This window comes from Loxodonta africana, chromosome 24 (genome assembly GCF_030014295.1).
Source record: "Loxodonta africana isolate mLoxAfr1 chromosome 24, mLoxAfr1.hap2, whole genome shotgun sequence".
NCBI lineage: Eukaryota > Metazoa > Chordata > Mammalia > Proboscidea > Elephantidae > Loxodonta > Loxodonta africana.
In genome coordinates this window covers 55,535,496-55,562,146 of record NC_087365.1, presented here as the reverse complement: position 1 = coordinate 55,562,146, position 26,651 = coordinate 55,535,496, and the positions used below count along the sequence as shown (strand labels likewise).

Below are 26,651 nucleotides of genomic sequence, written 5' to 3'. Positions count from 1 at the left end.
CCACGAAGAGAGAGCAACGGGTCTCGGGGGTGGGCAGAGGGAGGAGAAAGGGAGAGAAGAGGAGTGGTGGGGAAGGTGAGCTCCAGGAGGTAACAGGGTTGGCCATGGTAGAAAAAGACATTGGATATTTGAAGGATGCTCCTATGTAGCCAGACTTTGAGCCACAACTCTGCCTCTTACGCCAAGCACCGGGAGCCCATGGTGCTGCCCTCAGAGACCTTGAAGTCTCCAATTTTGCACCCAGTGTATCTGCCTCCCAAAGCTCTCTCCAATGTGTCCACTTCTCTGCATGGTCACGGTCACCACCCCTGGGTGATGGCTGGGTACCTGCGACGCCTGGAGAATGTCGCGCTGCAGCACCAGGGCCTCAGCTCCTGTGTCAGTCCACCAGTTGCTGCCCCTACCTCTTAACCATCTGTCCTTTTTATGGGCTTCTCAACCTGGAGCAGATCTAATTTATCTCCCAGAGTAAACTGCTTGAGGTGCCTTTATTTCCACATGGTTACTCAGTCCGAGTAACTTAAATGGAAAAAAACCCAACTTTTAAAATAGTATTTTATTATGTCTACTATGAAAGTTGGAGCCCTGGTGGCACAGTGGTTAAGTGTTTGGCTGCTAACCAAAAGGTCGGCAGTTTGGATCCACCAGTTGCTCCTTGGAAATCCTATGAGGCAGTTCTACTCAGTCCTTACAGGGTCCCTGTGAGTTGGAATTGACTGGACGGCAACGGGCTTATTGTGAAAGTTTACACAGCAAATTAGGTTCCCATTCAACAATTTCTACACAGATTGTTCAGTGACATTGGCTACATTCTTCACAATGTGTCAGCATTCTTGTTACTGCCATTCTGGTTGTTCTGCTTCCAGTCTCTGGTTTCCCTGCCCCCTTACCTTCTCATCTTTGCTTTAAGGTCATTGCTGACTGTTTGGTCTCGTATCGATGCTATTTTAAAGGAGTATAGTACTCACGGGTGATATTCTTTATTTTGTGAGCCAATCTGTTATTTAGCTAAAAGATGACCTCAGGGGAGAATTTCAGTTCAAGGTTTAAAGAGTATCTCAGGGCCATAGTCTCAGGGAGTCCTCTAGTCTCAACTGGTCCAGTTAAATGAAAAAATTTAAAAGCGGGTATAATCATGACGCATATACAATATAAAACGACTACGTGTCAGAGAGTTTATTTAACTCTTAAGTTAATGAGGGAACCAGCAAGATGTTCCAGCGGCTTCAAAGGCAAATTTGAAGAAGCGCTGACACAGGCAGGTAGGATGCTGACGAGAGTTTACAGACATGCGTGTCACTTGGCACAAGTCATTTGGGTTTTTATGAACAAGAAAGATTTACGCTATCCTGAGGGCTCTGCAATGTACAGAACTATCAAGCAGCTCCGAGACAAGGAAAGCTGCAGTTCGCCTGAAGGTGCCGGCACAAGGCCCGGTTTTCCCCTGGAGACACCAGTAGTCCTGCCGGTCCATTCAGTCTTTCCCCGTGTGTGCTGTGGGCACTGGTCTGTCCATTTTCCGGAGTCTGTCTGACCCATGGTGCCCATCAAGGTGTACCTGGTAAATGGGAGCAGTGTGGATTTGGGGAGCAGGGTGTGGGTAGAGCCCTCCCCGGGGCGGCTGAGAGATCTAATCCATTGTCCACCGCTCTTATCACTCAGAGGAAAAGCCCGAAGTCCTCTGGTAGCTTACAGGGTCCTCCGTGATCCAAACCCCATTCCGCCTCTCTGATCTCATTTTCTCCTCACTCAAAGGGGGCTCTGAGTACACTCACCCCCTGGCTGTTTCTCCATTGAGCCAGGCATGCTCCTGCCTCAGGGCCTTTGCACTTTCTGCCCCTGCTGCCTTCCATATTCTTCTCCCAGCTTGTTCTGTGGCTTACTCCCTTAATTAGCTACTTGTAAGGGAGTAAGTCCATGACCACACTATTTAAAACTGCAAACCAGCTGCTCCACTGGCCACGCAGACACACAGACGCGCGCACACACCCACGCACACACAGATGCACCCTTCCTAGACCCCTCCCTTGCTTTATCTTCTTCGTAGCACTTATCCCCACCTTGTTGTTGTTGCTAGGTGCCATCGAGTCAATTCTGACTCATAGCGACCCCATGTGACACAGTAGAACCGCCCCACAGGGTTTTCTAGGCTGTGGTCTTTACAGGAGCAGATCGCCAGTCTTTTTCCCGTGGAGCCGCTGGGTGGGTTCAAACCGCCGAACTTACACACTGTATATTTGACTTACGTACTTGTTTACCGTCTGTCTCCCCAGTACAGTGCAAGCCCTAGGGGGCAGAGTGTCTATTTCGCTTTTAAAATCCTGGCCTCATCCCCAGTGCCTAGAACAATGCAAAGAATAAACACCTGCTGAAAGAGTGAGTGAATCATCAAACGACAAATGCTGTTGATGGAAAGAATATTTCTGCCACTGCTAGTACTAGGTACGTTCTTTTTATTAGTAATAAAAAAATTATGATTACTAGTAGGTCAGCTTAGACTGTTGTTTTCAAGGACCTTGAAGCACAATCTTTGGGGAACTTGTGCTCGCTGCTCTGTGATGGGTTTTGTCTGCCACCTAGTGGCAATCTCCGGTAACTGCAAGCCAAACAAACATTCGCCCTTTCTTAAAAAAACCTCCGTGTGCGTGTACGCTGGATCCGTTTTCTACGGCTATGGGACAAATGACCACAAACCCAGTGGCTTAATGTGATACAGGTATTATCTCACAGTCCCGGGGGTCAGGAGGCGATGTATGGGCTAGCGGGGTCTCTGCTCAGGGTCTCCCCAGGCTGCAATCAAGGTGTCACGGGCTATGATGTCGTCTGGGGCTCAGGTCCCGCTCCACACTCCCTGGTTGTTGGCAGGCTGACATATCACTAAGAGCTAGTTGCCTGGCTGGCTGTGACTGGCGACCGCCCTCCGCTCCCAGAGGCGGCCCCATGTCCTCCACGTGACATCCCATCTCCCAATATGACAGGTTACTTCTTCAAGGCCACAGGGTCTCTCGGCCTGCTCTGATGGTCTCCTGTGACACAGTGCAATCACGGGAGCCACTACTGCATCCTATTCATGGGCCCCGCCTACACTCCAGGATGGGTCATGTGGCGGCTGAGTCACTGAGGTCGCCTCAAAATTCTACCCAGCACTGTGTGCTGAAGACAGGAGAAAGGCCTTGCAGGTGACTATGTCATGTCGTCACACCAACCGTCCCCATCCGGTTTCTATGTTGACCTCTCGGTGAAGTCCCCCATCACCCCTGATGAGTCTGCCTCTCTCTCCCTTTGGGTTTCATTCCTGGTGTTCATATCCTGGTGTAATCCTCTCCCCTTGAGTGGCTCGCTTCTAACCACAGAATACGGCAGAGGTGATGGACATCACTGTGTGATTACACCACTCACTGTCACATAAGACTGTCCTGCCAACCGACTCGGTCTAGGGCCTTCCTCTCCCTGCTGGCTCTGAAGCTGCCACTGTGAATCCTATGGCAAGGAAATGAATTCTGCCAACCACCCTGGGGGAGCCTGCTGGGGTCACACATCAGCTTAGGACCTGCAGCCACCCAGCAATGTTATGTCCTTGTCACCTTCTCTTTTCAAACCACAGGCTGTGCTAACATTAGAACTCAGAGTTTGTGCAGTAACAGCAGAATAGCTTTGTTAAGATACAGCTCCTAAATTTACATTCGGGGCATTTCACAGAACAGTCATCCTGGGAAAAGGAAACGCTATTTTCTAAGCAAAACTGTGGTCTGCAAAGTTTTGTATTGGGCCAGGTCTAAGATTTGGGAGCACCGTGTTTCAGGGAATTGCTAGATCCAAGGTACAGCGGATTTTGTTCTATTTCATTTCCTTGGTCAACATGCTGTAAGGAATCCTGAGGTTTTGCTCTTTGGTGATGCCATCTTCAGTCCCAAAGGTATCATGTGTAAAAGCTACCTTCTTGTCTATTAGATAAATAGGGTGTTCGTGATGATTTCAGCTAAACACATCTGCTCCTAAAGAACACTCTTCCTGGGTGTTAACACGTAAGTAAATAGGATTAGTGTTAAGTCAGAGGTGGACAGGCTTTTCCTGTAAAGGGCCGGGGAGTAAATATTTTTGGCTCTGGGGGCTGCAGAGGAAACCCTGGTGGTGTAGTGGTTAAGAACTACGCTGCTAACCAAAAGGTCGGCAGTTTGAAGCCACCAGGTGCTGCTCAGAAATCACATGGGGCAGTTCTACTCTGTCCTATAGGGTTGCTGTGAGTCGGAATCGACTCACTGGCAGCAGGTTTGGTTTTGGTTTATGGTAGGCTACAGAGGTCATAACGACTCAACTCTCCCTGCAGTGTGAAAGCAAACGTAGACCACATGTAAATGACAGGTGTGGTTACGTTCCAATCAAAATTTATTTATGGACACTGAAATCTGAATTTTTTTTTTTTTACAATTTTCATGCACTGTGAAACATCACTCTTCTTTTGATTTTTTCCAACCATTTAAAAATGTAAAAGCCATTACTAGCTCGTGAGCTGTAGGAAAATGGGTGGTGGACTGGATTTGGCCCAAGAGACATAGTTTGCCAAGCCCAGGCCTACGTCACTACTGGTTAAATGGAGACAATCTGAAACGTGCCCCATGTTGAGGGCACACGTTAAAACCAAGTCGTTTTTTTGCTTACCTGATCTCTTCAGGATGTGCTGTGAAAGTAACAACTCAGAGTTCCACTCGCTTGAAAACACCCGAGGGTACAAGAGGCAAAAAGGAGTAACCTCAGTTCCACCCATTTATCCCTATTCTGATAGTTGAGAAGACAAAAAAATAAAGTGAACCCTTGGACCCTTTTCCAAGACAGAGTAACAAAGACGAGAGGAAGGGAAAGGCACCTTTCATCTGAGCAGGCTACACTCCTGCAGACGGAGAAGACCACAGACCCACAGACGTAGGAGAGATCCTGAAGGCTTTGCTCAAATAATCCAAGTTAACTCTTTGTGGTTGGGAAGGAAGGTGCTGGAGATTCAGGACTTCTCTCAGGCACATGGAAGTTTGGACTGAAGTGGAATTAAGGGATTCTCCGTGGTCTCCCACAGCTAACTTCTCTCTCCAGGCCTATACCTGCATCATCGGCTAAACTATCAGCTTGGTCTGGATTAGATTAATGGTCCTCAGGGCAGGCCCTGGGAAGATGGCCCCAGGGGTCAGCACGCCAACTTAACAGCCTTGAGCAGCATACCTTTATTTCCATTAGCCATACTGACAAACCAAAATATTTTAATAACTATTATAAAGAATTGTGCATTCCAATTACATTGAAATAAGAATTGTTTCTCCATTTTTCTCAGCCCAATTAGATGTGTGTGGAACTCCCAGTCTGGCAGAACAAAAAGTCAATCCATGGAATCCATGAGATGGAACGCATGGACGTTTCTAGTGGTAAAAGAATCAGATGAGTTCTAGAGCCTCCCCGACACCACCTAATTTTATCACTTAAACCTATAGAGTTGTCCTTTGTAATGTTAAGTCATACGGATAAAATCAACTTCTTTTGTACAAATGACTACTATAAGAAAACAAGAGTTTTATAAAAGATGATATGCCCAAATGCCCATGCCTTATCATCCTACTTGGGCAGCTGCACCATGGTCAGGAATGGTAAGCTTCTGTGTAGTTTTCCACACGCTTCTCACCACTCGAAGACCCAGAGGAAGGGAGAAAGGCAGAAACAAAACAAAAACTGCAGAGGGTACTAGTGTCACAGTCATTTTTACTTCTATTAGAAAGAAAAAAGGAAAAAAGGAAGGTTTCTTCAGAATCATTTTATTAATTTGCATAGTTTGTCAACACTTCACTCTTCTGTCCTCCTCTGACACACAAATCCTTTCAGTCAGAGTCTTCTTCTCCCCATATTTCATATATTGTAATGTTATTGTGGGGGTCTGCAGGCAGCTCTGCATTTTGAAGCCTGAGGTTACTGCCAGTTGCCATGATGACTTTAAGATTCCGCACCCTGGACACAAACTTCACAAGGTCCATCTCGAGTTGGGTTAAGGTATTGAACGCATAGTCTTTGTTGGGGGAAGCATTTTGATTTTTCTTTAGTGGAGAGCGAAATGAACAGCCTCGAAGGCTGGGAAGATTCTGATCCTGTCAAGAAAGATATTCAGCGTGAGTGATACCATTGACTTTGCCAGTTTTGACAGAGTTTGGTAGTCTGGGTTCGTCTAAGATGCCTCTAACATTGCTTTAGTCCAGTGATCGGCAAACTATGGGCAAGCCCGACCCACCACCTATTTTTGTAAATAAAGTTTTATTGGAACACAGCCATGCTCATTCATTTACATATTGTGGATAGCTGTTTTCATGTTATAACGGCAAAGCTGAGTGGCTGTAACAGAGACCCTATGGCTTGCAAAGCTGAAAATATTTACTATCTGGCCCTTTACAGAAAACATCTGCGGCTTCCTGCTCTAGTCAGTGTGGGCACAGTACTATGGGGTGTCCTGAGAACATGCTGCCACATCGTTCAACCTTCCCCCCTCTAACTGAAAGGGTTGTTCAGCCTCTTTGGGGACAAGATGCTATTTTACGCCTTTATCCCTTTACTAGGGGCTTCATATTCCCATTATTTGGATATACGACTCCATTTCCATTTGGTTCAACATCTTGCGGTAGGTCAAATGGTAAGGAAATAAAAAAATCAGGGACAGTGAATCTGGTTCTATGAATAATTTTGACCTGAAACACATCAAGGTCTTGAATTCAACCTCAATTTGGAAGAACTCACTTCACAGATATATAATGAGCCAGGGTCTTATTTACCCACCCAATGAACAGAAGGTCATCTTCAACCCCTAGTCCCAACCTCTCTGTGGATTTGGGAATTATTGTCTGCACTACAGAAACGTCAGGAAATGAACTGGCCAACTTTGCCCAGGACTTTGAGATAGTATTTTCTATCCAAATCCATGATAGTTAACAGTCCTACCTATACTGACTTGAAGATTCGTTTCGAGTCTGAGATTTCTGACCCTGAAGCAATGGGGTTTGAAAAAAGGCGCCATCCTTACCTTACTCTTCTCACTATCGCCTCGAAACTTTAGTATCACATACAGCACAACAACAAAAAAGAGCCAGAGCCACTTGCTCCCAAGCCAGCCTTGGGCGTGCTCTGGCAGATTCTGCCTAATCCGAAAGTGCCCCCCACAAGGCACCTTCCCCTGGGGTTCTTTGACTTTCTCTCTCAGAGAAGAAAACATAAAGGCATAGCCACAGGAGAAGCACAGAGGCAAGAACAGGAACCATTTCAGCGTCTGCATGGTGAGCAGAGATAGGGCAGGAAGTTGCTCATGGTGGGCTGGTTTGCCCTCGTAACTGGGAGACTGGGCACCTGAGGCTGGGCCGTGGGTGATGTCACAGAGGGCCCTGAGCTGGAGGCTGCTCTGGCCATTGTGACACTTCCGGGTGGAGAGTCCTATGGCGGTGGCCCAGGAGGAGGACTTAAGGGGAGTTAAGAGAAATTTCCAACAGGCGATAAAAGAGAGGGCAGGAATGGGGGTGGGATGCCTTCCCCTTTCTGGCATCTGTCTCCATGGTTCATTTGTTTGACCCAGACATCGTAGGGAGCAGAGGAGACAAGGCATGTGTCCCTGGGCTGCTGGGTCGAGAGGGCAACAAATGAAACCAGAGGTTATAGGCTAGAGGCCACAGATGTGTTTTGTCTGGCCTACAATGTTTTACAAAATATTTGCCAACATTTAAATGTCCGGGGTGGGGGCTTCATTTTAAAAAAAAAAATACAAGTTTCTGGCTTTCTTTGAAGATTTGGAAGATCTGGTAACACTGGCCCACCCTCTCATAAGGCAGCTGTCTGCCAGGGCCAAGCAGGAACTTCCCCTCTAGTGTGCCTTTCTCTCCACAGTCCCCACCACTCCCTACTGCCTCACACTCTTGACCTTACCTCAGCATGCAATCCTTGTGTTAAAACTGGTAAGAACAGAGCTTGAAAGCACATACCAAGGGGACTGATCTAGTCAGGTATCCAGAGATGTGAAGAGCATCTGAAGGATGGCTAGGAGTGGCTGGGTGAAATGGGGAGAGGGCTGAAGTACACGCATATGTGAAGACTAGAGACCAGGAGGACACAGCCTGTGTGACGGCTGAGGCTGATGCCAGGAATAATGTCAGGACCCACTGGCCAGTAGATTTGGCTAACGGAACACAAGGCTTGTCCTCGCTCCCTGGGCTCACGAGTACAACCATCCTCCTAACGAAGGATCTGAGTCACAGACTTATTCACTAGGAATAAAACTGTGCTAAATGTAAGTTGCACCTCGGGAGTGACAAAGAGGTTCTGTAAGACTTCTTGGAATGAAAAGGGGAGAAGAGGGTGTTGAGTTGTGCTGCGCAGACTGTTCACCCATGTGCACGGGTCACCGTCATTGGAAGGTCGCTGCAGGGGCTGGAGGACTCCCGGCAGGAGACTCTCTGGGCAGAAGTGGGATCAAAGAAGGTCCAAAGGGTTTATTAGAAAATAGGCACTGGTAAGTCCACCCACCATCATCGAGGGCAGTGACTGCAGAGCTGCCTGCTTGAGAGGCAGATGCCCCAATGTCTGTGGCCACGGGCTGGTGGTTCTGCCCTGTGACCTTCAGTTGGAGGCTTGTCCTTAAAATCATGACGTTTTCTGTGCCCTGCCTCCCGATCAGCATCACAGGCCCCTGCGGGAAGGTCAGACCCAGGTGCTCAGGGACAAGTGCTGAGCGTTCTGAGGTGCCCCATGTGGGTGCGTGGCCTGTGTTTTCCCCAGTGATCCTCAGTGGTACACTGACATTTGGTGGTTAGGGTAAGATGCAGTAGGGACAGATGGTCCCGATTTATATGGGTGACCCCAGATGAGAAGTGCACAGTGTTTTGTCACACATGGCTCTCGTCATCTGGAACACCTCCGTGTGTGCGTTCAATGGCAGCCGTTCCATTTCCTTTTCGCATCATGTTCAGAAGTCTGAAGTCTAAAGCAGCGGGAAAGTAGGCATTCCTAGGGAGGGCCTGAGCTGAAATTCTTTCTCTGGGTCAAAAGGTAGTAAAAGGCTCATGGGGTTGAGGGACAGTCTTCGGGTTAATTTTGGGGGGACGTTCCTCTCTTGGAAGTCAGGGCAGGGACAGGTGCGTAGACTACTGGAGCATTCCTTGACCCTCTCCATTCTCTCCTCCCACCTCCTCACCACAGAAGGAGTGAAGCGTGGGTCCTAGTCCGGAAACGGAGCAGGAGAAGGAGCTTGTCAGTCTTCCTCTGTCCTCTCAGTCCAGCCCCTGGAGCCTTGGCCCAGCAACTGTGTGGCTTCTTCCACTTGGCAAGCATGTATCAGAGACGGCATAGGGTCCTGACTATATGCCATTTCCACCATCAGACAGACCTGTGTCTTGTGGAATTTTCCTCACCGCTTGGAGCCTCAGCTGTCTTGCCTATCAAGTGGAGATGACAGTAATGGCCTTGCTGGGTCGCTGAGTCCCATGAGATAAAGCACATCATGTGCGAACATGCCACGTGGGGTAGGTAAGGTAGTTATGATTATTAGGTTGCTTCCTGGGCCTTTGTGTCAGAGCACTGGGCTGGGCACCAGGTGAGGAGCAGACTGGGCACCGAGTGGGGCTCAGCTGGGCACTGGGTGAGGCATGGACTGGGCACTGGATGAGGCACTGAGTGAGGCATGGGCTGGGCACTGGGTAAGGAGCAGGCTGGGCACCAGGAGAGAAGCGGGCTGGGCACCGGGTGAGGTGAGGGTTGGGCGCCAGGCAAGGCACTGGTCGAGGTGCTGGGTGAGGCGCAGGCTGGGTGCTGCCTGAGGTGTGGGAGGACTCATAGGAGCACTCATGCAGGACACAGCTCTCACACACCACCCTCCTTCAAGTGAATGCCAGGCCCTTGCTGTGCTCGTCTGGTAGTTCCCTTGGGCCTCTGAAAGGCTGGACAGGAAGCATTGGAGGAAGCCCTTCTTTGGCCAACAGTTCCCTCAGTCGGAAACAGGCAGGGGCAGGGAGGCAGCACGGTGACCAGAGGGCAGTGGTGTGAGGACATGGGGCGACGGCCATGGCGGGAGAGAGTGCCAAGCCAGGACAGAGGTATGCGGAGCATCTAGATGTGGTCTTGAGGGGAAGCAGGTATCTGAGGTGCTGGAGCTTTGACACCAAGGACACTGGGAAAATTAGGCATGGCCAGAATAATCAATGCAGAATAAACTGATGGATTAAGATAAGTCAGAATGGCAGAAGCTGTAATCAGTAAAACTTTACTAAAAGGATTGATTAGTCAAGTTTTCTTTATAAAATTAAAACAGAGAAGAACTGATCGGGACAAAAATAATTGTAACCAAACTAAAAAAAAGAACCGATTGTGAGGAAGATAACAAAATGAAAAAGAAGAAAACCACCACCAGAAAATAGCTTATATGGGCTGTAGAGAATGTTACTCAGGGAAGGAGAATGGCTGATGCAGGCTTCTTCTGGAAAAGCCCAGAGCAAAGGTTTATCAGTGCTGGTATAATTCTGATTTAAACGCTTCTCCTCCATGTTCATAAAGTCAAGGTGTCCTCCGGACTGGATCTTGCCATTACCCCGCAGCAAAGAACCACAGGGCAGAGGACGGTCTAGAAGGGGCCGCCTGTCAGCCTCGCCTTGGAATTCTATGCAGCTTCTCTGACCCTGGACCCTCCTGCTTGTGCCCCTGCCCTCGGATATTCCCTCCCAGCTCCTTTTCCTACTTTTTAAGGGAAGTCAGGGCCCTGAGCTGGGGGAAGAGAACCAGCCAGCCATCTCCAGGACACAGCCGTCTGCAGCAGCAGTGCTGGGGCCTGGCTCCTTTGGTTCTTAGCTAGCAGTCTCAGGACGTTTCAGTCACTACTCACTTAACACACATTACGGGTAGACAAAACGCACCATCTTTATGTCCAAGTTCCCCTTTCACCTCCTGCTGAGGGGGAGAAAAGGTGGGATTCATATGACATCATGGAATTACTCTTACCTACTCATGCAATGGCTGCAATTTCCTTACCAAAACATTTAGTGGGAAGTAGAAGGAAAAAAAAAAAATTATATATATATGTAAACCAGTGACAGAAAAGGCAGATTTATTTTTGTAGTAAACTGTTATGTGCCTGTTAGGGATTAAATTATGCCCCTTCTAAGTATACGTTGGGATCCTAACCCCCACACCTGTCGATGTAATTCCGATACGGAACAGGGTTTTGTACGCTAATGAAGCCGTACCCGTGCAGGGTGCGTCCTGTACCTCGCCGCTTTGGGCTGTCAGAAGCAGCACAGACAGACAGAAGCAAGCACATACGAGGTGAAGACAGATGCTATCTGATGGCAATGATGGATGCAGATGAAGCCCAGGAATGCTGAGGACTGCCAGCTACTAGATGCTGAACAGACAAGAAAGTCCTCCCCCTAGAGCCACATATGAATTCAGACTTGAACCCTAGTCTGAGAAAATGAATTTCTGTTCTTTAAAGCCACCCGCTGGTGTTATTTCTTCTGCTCCAGCAGCACTAGGAGACTAAGGCAGTGAGTGCCCAGCTAAGCCTCTTCTCTGATACAACCAGGGAGACTCCCCTGGCTCCCACCCAAACAAGGCTCCGGTTCCTCCCTGGGTGGGTATAGCAGTGTGACTCCAGCAGGCACTGTGCAGTTGGAGCTCACGCTTCCTAAAGCCCAGTTTCACTTGGTCTATTTAATTTACTGTTGGCAGCAAAACCCATACAACTGAGCAATCTGGAGTTTTTAATGATTTCAAGCATGAAAAGTGCAGCCAACACCACCAGCTTCCTCAGCCATGGGAAGGCCAAGTGCACCTCTGGCTGGAAGCGAGCATCAAGGCAGGCAGGCGGGCGGGAGAGTCGCAGGAGTGTGTGCCCAGCCAACCCCCAGCACGCTACTAGAACCCACGGCATCCTCCTGGGCAGGAGGGACCGTGGCCAGCTCCAGGGTTTGTGAGGACGACTTTCAACACCATGCAAATGGGGCCATACCAGCCGACACAGGTATCACCACGATTACAATGACCTGCCCACCTTCCCACCTTCTGGGGTAGGAGCCATGGCCGCCTTGCTGGGCACTTCAGAAGCAGTAGGAGGTGTGGGTGACCCAGTGGGCAGTCTCCTCCTTGGGGCGCTTGGCGGAGCTGTGAGTAGTGAAGAGGGACTTGTAGGCTTCGGATTCTTCGCTGTCGGCAATGGATCTCTTTGTGGTTCCGCACAGAGGCTTTCCGACTTTTCCAGAAGTGCTCCCATTTGTTGCTGGAAAAACGAAAAGCCAAGAGCTATGAGGTTGGGACAAATATTCCAGACATCCCCTTCTCAAAAGGCATTTCCATCCAGCTTTCTTGGGATGAATGTCAAAGTACATAATCTCTGGTGCCAACTCTTAGCAAAAGACAAATCCGCTTTATTGAAATGTATTGTTAAAATACTAGTCACTTTGTTGTTGGGTGACCTCGAGTCAATTCTGCTTCATAGCAACCTTACGTGACAGAGCAGAACTGCCCCACACGGTGTTTCCGAGGCTGGGATCTTTACGGAAGCAGGTCGCCAGGTCTTTCTCCTGCGGAGCTGCTGGTGGGTTCAAACCACCAACCTCTCAGTTAGCAGCTGAGCACTAAACACTGCACCACCAGGCCTGCTCCGCATTTACTTGTACTTTTTATGTGCTGGGCCCCGTTCCCAGCGTGTGAATATCTTCAATTAGACACTCCTCCTGAGCTGGGCCTGAGGAACCCTGTTCCACAGAGGAGAAAAGGGAGGCACCAAGAGGCTGAGCGGCAAACCCAGGTCAGAAGGCGCCTCAGTGCACAGCGGGGCTAGGGACCCGGCAGTCTCCTACTTGCTCAACCACTGTAAAACTTGTTGCGATCAAGTCGATTTCGGCTCATAGTGACCCTATAGGGCAGAGCAGAAGGGCTTCACAGGGTTTCCAGGGGTGTAAACCTTTATGGAAGCATACTGCGACATCTTTCTCCCTAGGAGCAGCTGCTGGGTTCGAACCACCAACCTTTCAGTTAGCAACTAAGCACTGTAACCACTGCACCACCAGGGCTCCTTTTATCAACTTTGGATACTATTTATAATACAAGGTTACTAAACACACTCTTTTACCTAAGGAATCTATGTTTTTCTTTTGGGAAATAAATATTGTTTTCTTTGAATTAAAGAGAGTGAACTTCAGAAGAAATGCACTGAATTCTGGATTTTACACCAAACTGCTCTTTGACGGGTGGCCAACAGGCAGCTGAGGGGAGGGACTCTAAGTACCATGTGGGTGCACCTACAAACCCCAACCTTACGGAAATCAGGAATGCTCCTGCCAAATACCCTGGGCCTCCCCAATTTCAAAACATACAACAAAGCGACAACAATCGAAACAGTGTGGTACAGTTATACATACAGACACACAGAACAATGGAATCAAACTGAGATGCCAGAAATAAACCCACACATCTACGGCCAATTGCTTCTTGACAAGGGTGCTAAGCCTATCCAATGGGGATAACAGCCTCTTCAAAAAAAGTGCTTAAAAAAAAAAAAAAAAATGATGTCGGGACAACTGGATCTCCCTGTGCAAAAGAATGAAACATACACGAAAATTAACATAGATCAATGCCCTAAATATATGAACTAAAACCATACGACCCTTGGAAGGAAACACAGGGGTAAAGCTTCAAGACCTTTTTATGACAATGGATTCTTAGTCACGATACAAAAGCCCAAGCTACCAAAGATAAAAGACACAAACTGGACTTTGTCAGAATGAAAATTTTGGGGGCATCAGAGAACTTTATCAAGAAAGTGAGGAGGAAGCCATTTGGTTTCCAGCTTTCCAGACAGCTCACTTCGGTCTTGGCAGGACCCACCTGTGCTCTTGGGAGCTGGGTTAGTTTTCTTCTCTCTAGAATCAAGGCTGGCTTCCTCAGGCTTCCTTGTCTTAACATTTGACGGCCCTGCAGATTCTGTGAAAGGGACAAAGCAAGGAAAACAAAAGCATGAACTCAGTAAACAGCCATACAATCTTGTTTTCCTACAATCAGTACCTCTTTCAGAGTCTGGAAACACTGGTGGCATAGTGGTTAAGAGATACGGCTGCTAACCAAAAGGCTGGCAGTTTGAATCCACCAGGTGCTCCTTGGAAACACTATGCAGCAGTTCTACTCTGTTCTATAGGGTCTCTATGGATCGGAATCGACTTGATGGCAATGTTTTTTTTTTTTTTTTTCAGAGTCTTACCTTCAGGGACATCTGGCTTTGAGACGGACTCTGTTGCTTTGGGTTTCTTTGCTTTCTGTAAAGAAAAGAGGAAGTCACAGGACTGCTGGGAGTCCACTACATGTCCAGTCAGTCTGGCTGCTCGCCACCCTGTGAGCAGCCCTGTCTCAGGCTGATGGAGTTCACACAGACATCACTCCTTCCCGAGAAGACGTTTACACTCCACCAACCCTAGATCTTCACCTGTGCCTTGCTGCCAGTGATGCACCCTAGCCTCTCACAAGAACAGGTCTGTAGAGATCTAGCTTAGCTTTACACGTACATTCCCAAAGTCATACTCTCACACATTTTAAACGAAGGCGACAGGTTTCAGTGATAACAGTCACTGACCATGGTGACTGCTCACATAACAGCAGTTAAATGAGTAACAGCAACGTGAAGTAAAGGTGCGCACACTGAATCCAAGCAGCACTGAATCTTACCCGTTCCAGTAACTCTTCTTCAGCGTGGACAACTGTTTTGATATTTATCTATTTGACTACATTCATTATACTAATGAATACCTTAACCTTTTTTTTTTTTTTTAACCTTAGCTAATTCTCAACTTTGCATAGATACTCTTGTTAGAATTCTTAAATTCAGGTACTAGAATCCTGTCGCTTTTGTCAGCAAAAATAAAAGAAACTAACCACCCTAAAATTACACAGCTGTGCCAGCAATGATTGAGTCACACAAACGATGACTATGCTGACGGTCATTCAGAGAATTTACTTTAAAATGTCATTTTCCTCAGAATCCAAAAGGTGGCGGTAGAGACACACGGCCAGATTATTTTGGAGGGCCCCCTTCACTAGAAAACACCGGAGAGGCCTGCTCCTTGCTCAGGCGATGGTCCTGAACTTGTGCGAGCTGCAATGTGGTTTACGCTGCTTGTGTAAAACATAAAATCCCTCTGTTCATTTCACACACGCAGGGCACGCATTAAATGTGGAAGGGGAGGGAAGTAACGAGCCCTTCAAAAAATGGAGACCGCTTTATTTCACAGCTGAGGTTGTGTGAAGTAGCAGGGACAGGATGGAGGGGCAGGAGACGGGCGTGCTGCTTCTAGCTGCGGGCGTATTTGGGAAATATTTTGGTATCCGGGTAGCGGTATCTAAGAGGCACTTCCCGAGGCTCCGGTGAGTATTCTGCACCAAGAGGGGCAGGCTATTTCCACTGGGCTCTGAGTACCTTGGCAAGAAGCCTGGGACAGAGGAGAAAACTCACTAAAGCAAAGTAGCTAAGTAAGGATTACATGAGCTCTACAGCAGATTTCCTTTAAAATACCTACAATTCTGCCCTTCTGTTGTTTTTTTTTTTAAAGCTTATTTACTTTGTTGTTGAGAATACAAATGCAAAACATACACCAGTTCGACAGTTCCGCAGGCACACGTCAGTGACACTGATGACAGCCTTCCTGCTGTACGGCCACTCTCGCTCTCCTTCTCCGAGCTGACGGCCACTCTCGCTCTCCTTTTCTGAGCTGGTCCTCCCCATAAACATAAACCCACTGTCCCCTAAGCTTCCCACCTAATCTTTCAAGCTGCTGTTGTCAATTTGATCCCGTATAGACAGTTTTTAAAAGAGCACAATGCATGGGGCAGATACTCTTACTAGTCAAGCTAAACTATTGCTTGGTTTTAAAGGTGAGCAGGACCAATGGTCACAATGAAGAACAGGCAGATCCTCTTTGCAAACTGCCCTTTGCCAAGAATACCTTGAGCTTTTTTTTTTTTTTTTTTTGCTTTTTGCTCTTAAGGTAGCGAAAGTACAGTGATTCAGGAAGCCCACGAAGAATGAACGCACTTGTATACGTTTGCTTTTTAACTTTCCCGCAGTACATAAATGACTTGTTCTCAAGAAAGCTCTTTATAGTATCTTACAGCGCTGCCCCACAGAACAGTCCTGCTGGCATCTGCTACCAAGTTGAGCACAATTCCCTGAATTACACGGCTACCACGCTCTTTCTTTTCTACCTCAGCAAAAAGATAAAAGGAGAACATGCGACTGGATCGGGCTCCTTCCAGCAACCCCGGACCTCCAGCAACCCAACAGCAACTGTTAGCACGAGCTCCAGCATCCTCTCCTTCACGCCTCAGGCCGTGAGTGATGTTATCACAGAGTAACAACGTCCTGCACCTTCTTCTACATGAGGTAAAAAACATACCATAACACTCTCACTTTGCCTGACTCTGCTAGACACCCACCTGTATAAAGGCGGGGTTCCTCTCTCCCCACAATTTTGTGTCCTTAGGATAGTGACATGCCTTTTCTAAGCTTCAAGCCTTCTTTCACCTTGTTCTGATCACATCAAGCTTTCTCCCACGTCTACCCTGAGCCTGACTTTAACACAAGCCAGTGCTCTGAGACCAGCTCTGGGACAGAGGAGGGGGTCAGGCAGAACCCGAGGCGTTGCTGTAGGAGCGAAGGCTCCCAGTACCTTTCCCAGCTTGGCTCTTAGTCTTCTTTCCTCCATCCTGGTCTTCAGCAGCTCCACATCCTCCTTGGTGCCATTGAGCACGATGACATCGTCCTCCTGGAAGGCAGCCCCACACTGGAGAGGGTGACAAGAGAAAAGGCAGATCACCATATGGACAGGGCCACTGCCCCTCAGGTTGTCCCCCCAGCCCCACCCACTACCCCTCCAGCTCTGGGTAAACTCCTAAGGGTCTCTCTGTCTTCCCTGGCTGAGCCACTTCCTGGTTCTGGGAGTCCCTGTGCACAGAAAGGAGTCAGCACAGCTGGCCTGAGGAGGCTTCCTTCAGAGGGGCCTGTCTGCAGGGCTGGTCCTTGGCTGGCATCTGAGAGCCTGGACTCTGGGAGGGTTCCCACCATTTCCTAGCTGGTGTCAGCTCCCTGTGCCTAGGCTGTGCAAACAGTGTGTTTTATGCTGAGGCCCTGCTTTCCTACTGGGAGGGGGCCGTGGTGCTGAAATCAGGCTGCATCTCTTACCATAGTGCAACGCTTCCGTAGAACACGGAATGCTAAGAGTGGGCTCTAAAAAGGATGGCTAGGTCAGCATTCACAATTACACCTAATATGCCTTTGAAAAAACAGCTTTACTGAGATATAATTTATGTATTATAAAGCTCACTGTTTAGAGTATACAATTCAATGGTTTTTAGTATATTTACAGAATTGTGCATCACCACCGTATAATTTTAGAATATTTTCATCACCCCCAAATGAAGCCCTGGGGCCATTAGCAGTCACTCCTCAGTCCCCCCACCCCTCAGCCCCTGGCAATCACTAATGTGCTCCCCGTAGATGAGGATTTGCTTCTTCCAGACATTTCAAATAAATGGAACCATATAGTACGTGGTCTTCCGTGGCTAGCTTCTTTCAATAAGCAAAATATTTTCAAGGTTCATCCATGCTGTATAGCATACGTCAGGACTTTATTCTTTTTTCATGATGAATAGTATTCTTTGTATAGATAAACCACATTTTATTCACCTATTCATTAGTGATAGGCATTTAAGTTGTTTCCAGTTTCTGCCCACTGTGACTAATGTGGCTATAAAGATTCGCGTACAAGTCTTTGTGTGGACAGATATTTTCACTTCTCCTGGGTTGATACCTAGTGGTGAAATTGCGGGGTCACACAGCAACCCTACTTTTACCTTTTTTGAGGAACTGCCAAACTGCTTTCCAAAGAGGCTGCACCATTTTACATTCCCACCAGAAATGCATGAGGGTTCAAGTTTCTCCACATCCAAGTCGGCACTTGTTACTGTCGTTTTGATGACGCCCATCCGAGTAGCTATGAAGTCATATGTCAATGAAGTTTTTATTTGTACTTTCCTAATTATTAATGATGTTGATTGTCTTCTCATGTGCTTTTTGGCTATTTGTATATTTGTTGTGAAATGTCTATTCAGATCCTTTGTCCATTTTTAAACTGGTCTTTTTCTTGTCAAGTTGTAAGGGCTGTTTATATACAGATGGCCCTCCATATCCACAGATTCAACTAACCTCGGATGGAAAATATTTGAAATAACAAATGTTCTGTTGTTGCTGAGGTGCTCTACACAGTCAGGCCTATGATGGTGTGGTAGATTACTTACTTTTGTGTGTGGCCTTTCTAGCCATGGTTTTGTAACTCCCACCCAGGTGATTGTGTGATAGGTAATTATGGCCTACCAAGGAGACTGGTCAGTTTTGGCTTAAAAGAAAGCCAATTCCAGAGCAGAGAGGAGGAGCCCACCACCACTGAGCAAGGAGAGACAGGCAGGAGAAACCCAGCAGCAGAGACCCAACAGCAGGAGATGGCATGAGGGCCAGGAGAGGCATGCCTGAGTGCAACAGCTGGGAAGAGGCTGTCCTGATGGAAGACTTGTATCCTGAGGGTCCCTGAGCCTTAATTGTAACTGTTACTTCCCTAATAAACCCCATAATGCTGAGTATTGTCTGTGAGTTCTGTGTGGCCATTGTGATGAATTATCAAACCCAGCAAAGAAGTAGAGAGTGCTGTGTGAGGGACGGTTGGTGTCAAAGTTGGTAAAGACGGCTGACAGAGGAGGCATGTCTCATCTACACCTCACGGGAATCAGCCTTGGGCTGCTGATCTTGGTTTTCCTTCCCCCTTGTGAAGTTAGAGGTAAGACACCCCCCTCCCCAAGCCGTTTTTTTCAGATGGATGTGTCTGTACTGAACATGTAGACTTTTTTTCTTGTCATTATTCCCTGAACAACACAGTGTAACAACTACTTACATAGTATTTACATCGTATCAGGCATTATAAGTAACCCAGAGACGATTTTAAGCATATGGGGGGATATACGTAGATTATATGCAAAGACGACACCATTTTATATAATGGACTCGGGCATGTGCGGATTTTGGTGTCTGTGGGGGCTCCTGGAACCACTTCCCCTCGGAATCTGTAATGGATTGAATTGTGTCCCCCCAAAATATGTGTCATCTTGGTTAGGCCATGTGTAGTTGGTCCTCTATTTTGTGATTTTCCTATGTGCACTGGGTTATGTGTTATAAATCATAATCTACGGCTGTGGTTAAAAGGATTACGCAGGTCACCTCCCTGATCCAGAAGGGAGTTTCCCTGGGGTATGGTCTGCACCACCTTTTATCTCCCAAGAGATAAAAGGAAAGGGAAGCAAGCGGAGAGCTGGGGACCTCATACCACCAAAAAAGCAGCACCAGGAGCCAAGCACATCCTTTGCACTCGGGGTCCCTGCACCTGAGAAGCTCCTCGACCGTGGAAGACTGAGGACTAGGACCTTCCTCTAGAGCTGACAGAGACAGAAAACGTTCCCCTGGAGCCGACGCCATGAATTTGGACTTCTAACCTACTGGACTGTGAGAGCATAAATTTCTCTTTGTTAAAGCCATCCGCTTGTATTTCTGTTATAGCAGCACTAGATGACTAAGACAGATACTGAGCAACGAAAGTACTCCAGATACTAGACCCTTATCAGATATTTGATTCTGCAAAGATTTTCTATCATTCTGTGGGTTGTGTTCTTACTTTCTTGACTGTGTCCTTTGAAGCACAAAGATTTTAATTTTCATGAAGTGCAATTTATCAATCTTCCCTTTCATCGTTTGTACTTTTGGTGTTGTAACTAATAAACCATTGCCTAACCTAAGACCACGAGGATTTACTCCTGTGTTCTCTCCTAGGAGTTTTATGGATTTAGCTCTTACAGTTGGGTTTTACATTTAACTCAAAGTCACCCACTTTGAATTAAGTCTTGTGTATGGTGTGAGGTAGGGCTCCAAATTCATTCTTTTACACGTGGATGCCTAGTTGTCCCAACACCATTTGTTGAAAAGCCTATGCTTCCTTCACTGAATTGTCTTGGAATTCTTGTTGCAAATCAAATGATCATAAATATAAGAGTTTATTTCTACACTCTCAATTCTATTAATCTACATGGCAACCGTTATGCCACTACCAGGAGCCCTGGTATGAAGTGGTTAAGAGCTCAGGCTGCTAACCAAAAAGTCAGCAGTTAGAATCCATCAGCCACTCCTTGGAAACCCTATGGGGGCAATTCTACTCTGTCCTATAGGGTTGCTATGAGTCACAACTACCTCCATGGCTCACAACAACAACAACGTCTGTCAGTATCATACTGTTTTGATTTCTGTGGCTAAGATGGCTTTTTAACAACTACACACAAGTGGATCAGCTAACAAAGCTTTTTCTTCCTGATTCCTATAAAAAGTAACCGGATTAAATGTTTTAGTCATAAATATTTTAAAAATATGCCAAACATATAAGAAACCAAATGGGCAGCTCCTGTCCAAAAGCTGGACAAGAAGGCAGGAAGGGACAGAACTGGCCAAATGAACACAGGGAACCTAGGGTGGAAACGGGGACCTTGCTGTCAGCATTGTGGGGATTGTAACCAATGTCATAAAACAATATAGATACAAATTTTTCAATGAGAAATTAACTTGAGCTGTAAACTTTCACCTAAAGCACAATAAAAAAATAAAGATCACTAACACACAAAAAAAAGAAAAAGCCAAATACAGTCTGTTACGAACTGAAGTATTTAGTCACTCCATCAGATACTGCCTTTGACCAACATTATGGCAGGCATCCATATAAAAAGAACAAGTTCTCTGAATAACTGGAGCAGTGACTTTACCCACTGTGCCCAGAATCTCTTTTAGAAAAAAGCATTTGATCACAAGAAGACATGGAAATGTTCTTTGCCTAAAAGTTGCTGAAGATTTTCTAGCACCTTCCAACATACAGAAGGTGTCCATAAATGTCTGCTAATGGAAGAGGGTATTAGTGGTTCAGGAGTAGAATTCTCACCTCCCATGTGGGAGACCCAGTTTCAATTCCTGGCCAACGCACCTCATGAGCAGTCACCACCCGTCAGGAGAGGACTGTGTGTTGCTCTGATGCTGAACAGGTTTCAGCAGAGCTTCCAGACTAAGATGGACTAGGAAGAAAGGCCTGGTGATCTAGTTCTGAAAATCAGCCAATGAAAATCTTCCAGATCACAATGGTCTGATCTGAAACCGATCATGGGGATGGCACAGGACTGGGCAAGTCTTCACTCCAGCATGCATGAGGTCACAAGAGCTGGGGGCCTACTCCACAGTGGCTAACGACAACAATGGAGAAGAGAAGCAAAAGAGGCTCTTCAATCCCCCACCCTGCTTGGGTATTTTATTGTGGTCCCTGTCTTCAAAAGTGACTGTTTCAGGGCAAAACCAGCTCTTCTTCTAGGTCTGACCTGTAAATGTTCACGGCTGAAGAGAACTTCCTATGCCCGCAAATTCCTGCAGTAGGTGCCACAGAGGAGTCACATCTGAATAGTGGAAGGGGGATGCCCAAGGAAGACACCTCACTAGAAAAGAGTTTGTTTTCAGCTGTCACTGCAGCGAGCTGGGTACAGGAGAAGGAACAGCTCGCTCTGCAGGGTGCAATCCCTGGGGGAGCGCCCCACTATGGGTAGTTTAGGTACCGTCTTCCCCTGAGGGTCTCTCCCTTGGAGAAGGAATGAAAAAGAATCTGCAGGAACAGAATCAGGTGGCAGATAGGGCCCAGTGGGGCCTGGGGCTGAGGCTACGGCATAAATAACCCTCCTGAGCATACAACCAAGAGGCAGCAAGCAGTCAAGCTTTTGTTCCCTCGTTGGTCCTGCACTCTCCGCCTTTTTCTGCTGGGCTTCTGGCTGCTGTTCCTTTCCACCATTCCTCGCTGCTCCCCTCCCCAGTGTCAGGACGCAGTAGTCTTTCCTCTTGATGTGATTGGTTAGAGGCTGTGGACTCTATCCTGCAATCCCGTTGTGTTGAGTCTGACCTGCCCAGAGTTGCTGTACCTTTAAAGTTGAATCAGTCACTGACAATAAAAAGTTGTGTGTGTGTTTTTTTTTTCAGGACAAATCGAGATACCTTGCTCTTTCAAAAGTTCACAAGATCTGTTAATGCCAAACCCACACCTTTGACAGCCTCGCTTGCTCAGGCCTCAGTAGGGCTGCCCCTGGGGACTGGCCCTGTCACTCGTCCTGGTACAAGCCTGACCCCAGGGAACCTGAGTGCAGTGGCTGGTCCCTGAAGAGTCACAGACACAAGTGCAGCAAGCAGGGATCCGCCTGCAAATGTTAACTGTCAACTGGAGTTGTCCTCTGTGGGTGAAGGTCAGAGGGCGCTTTCGAAAGGTAGGGCAGCGCCAACCATTACTGAACGTTCTGATCAAAGATTCTATAGAAGAAAACTGATCAAAAGGGGTAAAAATGCAGAACAGAATTTCAAATTCTCATAGAATCCAGACTTTCTGGGGCCACTGAGGCTAGATGAATCCCTAAAACTATTGCCCTGAGATAATCTTTAAACCTTAAATTAAAAATATCCCCTCAAGTTTTCTTTAAACCAAACAACTCTTGAGCTTAATTAGTAAAGAATGTCTAAGCTTAGCACTGCGTTCTTTTAAAGAACTATCTATGTAGGATCAAACTGACAACAGCAACTGGAGAGGTTAGAAAGGAAGCTTAGGGGGCGGTAAGTTTATGTTAAAGGGGGAGAAACAATTTGGAAAAAGAGGGTAAAAATTGTTATACAACTCGAAGAATGTAATCAATGTCACTAAATTGTACGTGTAGAAACCATTGAATTGGTGTATGTTTCGCTGTGTATATTTCCAACAACAACAACAAGAGATACTCTTCTTCATCACTAACCCCCTCCACTCATTTTGACTATAAAAGTAATAGGTACAAAAAGTAAAAAAATAAAATAAACATAAAAACAAACCTGCATTTTCCTGCCAATGCTTTCCATTATGTGTTCTGTTGCTGCGTGCTGAAATGGTGTGTTTACTCTATATTTTGCTTTCTGTTATGAATTTTAACTCAAACAAACAAAAAACTGGGGGGCATGGGTAAATAAATGATAATACATTCCTAAAAAGGAATTGTATGCAGTGATTTTAGAGATTTTGATAATTCAGGAAATGCTTTTCATATGTTCAAAGGAAAAAGCAGAACAGTAATTGTGTATTAGTATGACCTCAGCATGTTTACTTTTTAAAAAAGTATTAAAAAAAAAAAGACGACGACCAGTAAGGACTGTGCCCTAACGGAAGAATTATGAGTGACATGCTACCATCCCTGTATACTTGTATCACATCAAGAGCTGCAACAGGGGCTCCTCAACCACTGTTCTTGCAATAATGTTTGCAACGAGCTCGACTGCACGCATCTCTGAACCACGCATCCCACTCCGAGATGCGGTTATGCTCCATCACAGAACCTTGTTCCTGAGTAGTACTTCATGGCTTAGAGTCAATGAATGCACGCCTGTGCGTCTGTATTGACTTAAAAAAAATTCTTCTTTATTTGTTGTTGTTGAGACTACACATAGCAAGACATACACCAGTTCAACCATTTCTACATGTGGATTTCAGTGACACTGACTACATTCTGCAGCTGTGCAGCCATTCTCACCCTTCTCTGAGTGATCTTCCCCACTAACATACACGCACTGGCCCCCAGGTTCCTATCCAACCCTTCGGGTTGCTGTTGTCACTTTGATCCCGTATGGACAGCGTGTGTATTGACTTTGGAAATCACGTGTTTCCTCCACTGGACTGTAAGCCCTGAGAGGGCGGACTCTTGTCTTCATCACTCAGACCATGGCCAGTGTTCGGACCAGAGTTCGGCACACAGGGATGCTCACTGAACAACTGCTGAATGGGTGAATGAGAACAGAGCCTAAGGAAAGGTTCCAAACCAAGACAGAGAAATGAAAATTTAAAGCTAAACAGCGCCCCAAAGGCTGTATAAAATCCACACTCCCTACAACACCATGCTCATCACACTGCATAATATGAGGAAAAAAAACATCTTTGCTAAATGGGAAGTGTGTCCACCGAGGCCCCTTTTCCCCTCCCTCCTGCCTGCACTTGAGAACCACTAACAAGCTTTTGACTCGAAACACTTGCCTGCTCCAGATATTTCACGTAAGTGGGATCAGATCACATGTGCCCTTCTGTGTCTGACTTATCTTGCTCAGCATAATGTTTTCAAGGTTCATCCATGTAGTAGCTCAGGACTTCATTTCTCTTTATTCTTTTTTTAAATGTAGTGAAAATAATAGATCTGTCTATGTTAATACTAAAGAGAGTACAGCAAGTGAGAGAATCTTTAAAATCAGAAAAGGGAAGAATGTGAAGCGGAAAAGTATCCAAAAGTAGAGAATAATAAAAGAGCAGAGTCTCCCAAAGGTGGAGCAGGAAGACTCCACCTTGGCGACACGCTACGGCACAAACTCACCCCTTGGTGGAGCTACAGAGACGGAAAGGGCACAGGTTATCTGCGTCCCTGAATTAAGGCTCTCTTGAGAGCCACGCTGAAACACCTACATTTTTCTGAATGCTACTTAAGAAGTAAACAAGATTTTTAAATGACTCTATCCCTTTAACGAAAAGGGATCCGATAACTAAAGTTTGCCTCCTATCTCTGAAATCACTTCCAGAATCTGACCTACAACTGCTCAAGGTTTCACCCAGAAGTTTTCAGAACACAGCAATTACTCTGCTTTGTCAGTTTTCTGTCGTCTCCTTGTGCTTTTTAAGGTGGTGACCCAGTCCTGAAGAAACACTCAAAGAAGTAAACGCATCAATGATTTTTCAGTCTCCAGTCAGAATCAACAAGAATAAAATTCTCCAGGGACCAAAGGGCAGCAAAACCTGCTGAGCAACTCTGTCCATGTGAGTTAAGCCGGATCCGCTGAAACAGGGGCAACTGATAGAAGAGCCAGGCTGGGTGGTCTCTGCCAAGATCCCCACCCACAGAGCCTGAGAAACATCGTTTGGTAAGTGTTTCATTAACTCCTGGGATCCTGAGTGGCACAGGCTAAGCAGGTGTTCATTTGGAAATAAAAAATGGTCTTCTTTGGCCCTTGTATGGTTTTAAAGTGGAAGGACTGGGGTATCAGTAACATTTTGAAAGCGGAGGTCGCAGGCATCTATTTCCCTCAAAAACAGTCCTCATTTTCTGTTTAACCCAAGAAATGAAAAGCGGAATATTTTCAAAGGATGAGATCAAGTAGATTTTTAAAATGCCACCATCTGCTAGTTCCTCACACAAGATGTAATAACTAAGCCAGGTCCAAGTCCTCGGTTCTCCTTTTGTGCCATTAATTAAAAAAAAAAATGTTATGCTTGTTATGGTTGTTTTGAGTGGATATCCTAAAATAGTTTTCCTCTTTAAAAAGAGCTACAAATATATTTACACACATTTTAGGAATCGGTATGTTGTGATACCCATGTATTTTTAGTGGAGCTTAACAGTTGTTCAATTACTATTTGTATGAGCCCTGGTGGTGCAGTGGTTGAGCACTCAGCTGCTAACCAAAAGGTTGGCAGTTCAAACTCACCAGCCACTCCATGGTAGAAAGATGTGCCAGTCTGTTTCTGAAAAGGTGACAGCCTTGGAAACCCTATGGGGCAGTTCTACTCTGTCCTGTAAGGTCATTACGAGTTGGAATTGACAAGATAGCAACGAGTTTGGAGAGTCTTTGAATTCAAAATCAGCCCCAATAAAATTATAACCTCAAATAGTTCAAGAAAAACTAACTTTTAGGGTGCCTTGGACATCATCCTGAGCCCAGAAGTAACAAAAATAACGGATGCACAATTTTCACTGCTGTGGCTACAGTGACTTTTTAGGGACAGCTTATGCTCTCATCAAGATCACAGCCTAGAAAACCCCATGGGGCAGTTTTACTTGGTCACACGGGGTCACTGTGAGTCAGGATCAACTTGACGGCACCCAACAGCAACAGGAAATGGAGAGAACCCTGACAATTCACGGTCTGGGGTCACAGTGATGGGGTGGGGGTCAGTGAGCTCAGATGGCTGGCAGAGCACCGAGCACCTCCTTGGAGCCAGGCCCCACGCGACCCATCCAGCGGCTCCTGTGTTACCTCCCTGCCCCTTCGAGATAGGTACTACCTTACACCCCATCTGCAGTTGAGGAAACGGAGACTTGGGGAGGTTCTGTTACCAGTCCAAGATAATCCAACTAGTAAATGGCGGGATTGTGAGTCTAACACAGGGGCCCCTGAGGCAAAGCCCATTTCCTTAGCCTCTAAACTAAATGTTACTGAGGTGCCATCGAGTCACTTTGCAACTCATAGTGACCTCATGTGATGGAGAACTTCTCCATAGGATTTTCTAAGCTGTAATCTTTACGGGAGGAGATTAACAGGTCTTTCTTCCATGGAGTTGGTTGCTGGCTGCGTTTTTTTGACTGCTAATCTTTCAGTTTGCCGCCGAGTGCTTAACCACTGTGTCACCAGAGCTCCTATAAACTAAATATTAGGCTTTTTTTATAAGGTAAATAGGAGCCCTGGTGGCACATGGTTAAAGTGCTTAACTGCTAATGGAAACATC

At 46.6% G+C, this 26,651-nt stretch overlaps 1 protein-coding gene across 4 annotated transcripts in view; it reads right to left on the bottom strand.

The window, feature by feature from the left end:
* Nucleotides 1-5,779: 5,779 nt before the first annotated feature.
* Nucleotides 5,780-26,651, bottom strand: part of RTF2 (replication termination factor 2) — a 54,484-nt gene continuing 33,612 nt past the window's right edge. Inside the window, exons 6-10 of one of the 4 annotated variants that reach the window (XM_003419907.4) lie at nt 16,710-16,823; nt 14,252-14,306; nt 13,882-13,977; nt 12,055-12,271; nt 6,010-6,122 (exon numbers count right to left, since the gene is read on the bottom strand). In XM_003419907.4, the coding sequence (XP_003419955.1) occupies nt 12,093-12,271; nt 13,882-13,977; nt 14,252-14,306; nt 16,710-16,823 (444 nt within the window). In that variant the 3' untranslated portion in view covers nt 6,010-6,122; nt 12,055-12,092. Of the gene's footprint in view, nt 6,123-7,045; nt 12,272-13,881; nt 13,978-14,251; nt 14,307-16,709; nt 16,824-26,651 lie in introns of those variants that run through there. The other 3 variants (XM_010599446.3, XM_064276244.1, XM_003419908.4) reach the window with 3 other exon arrangements.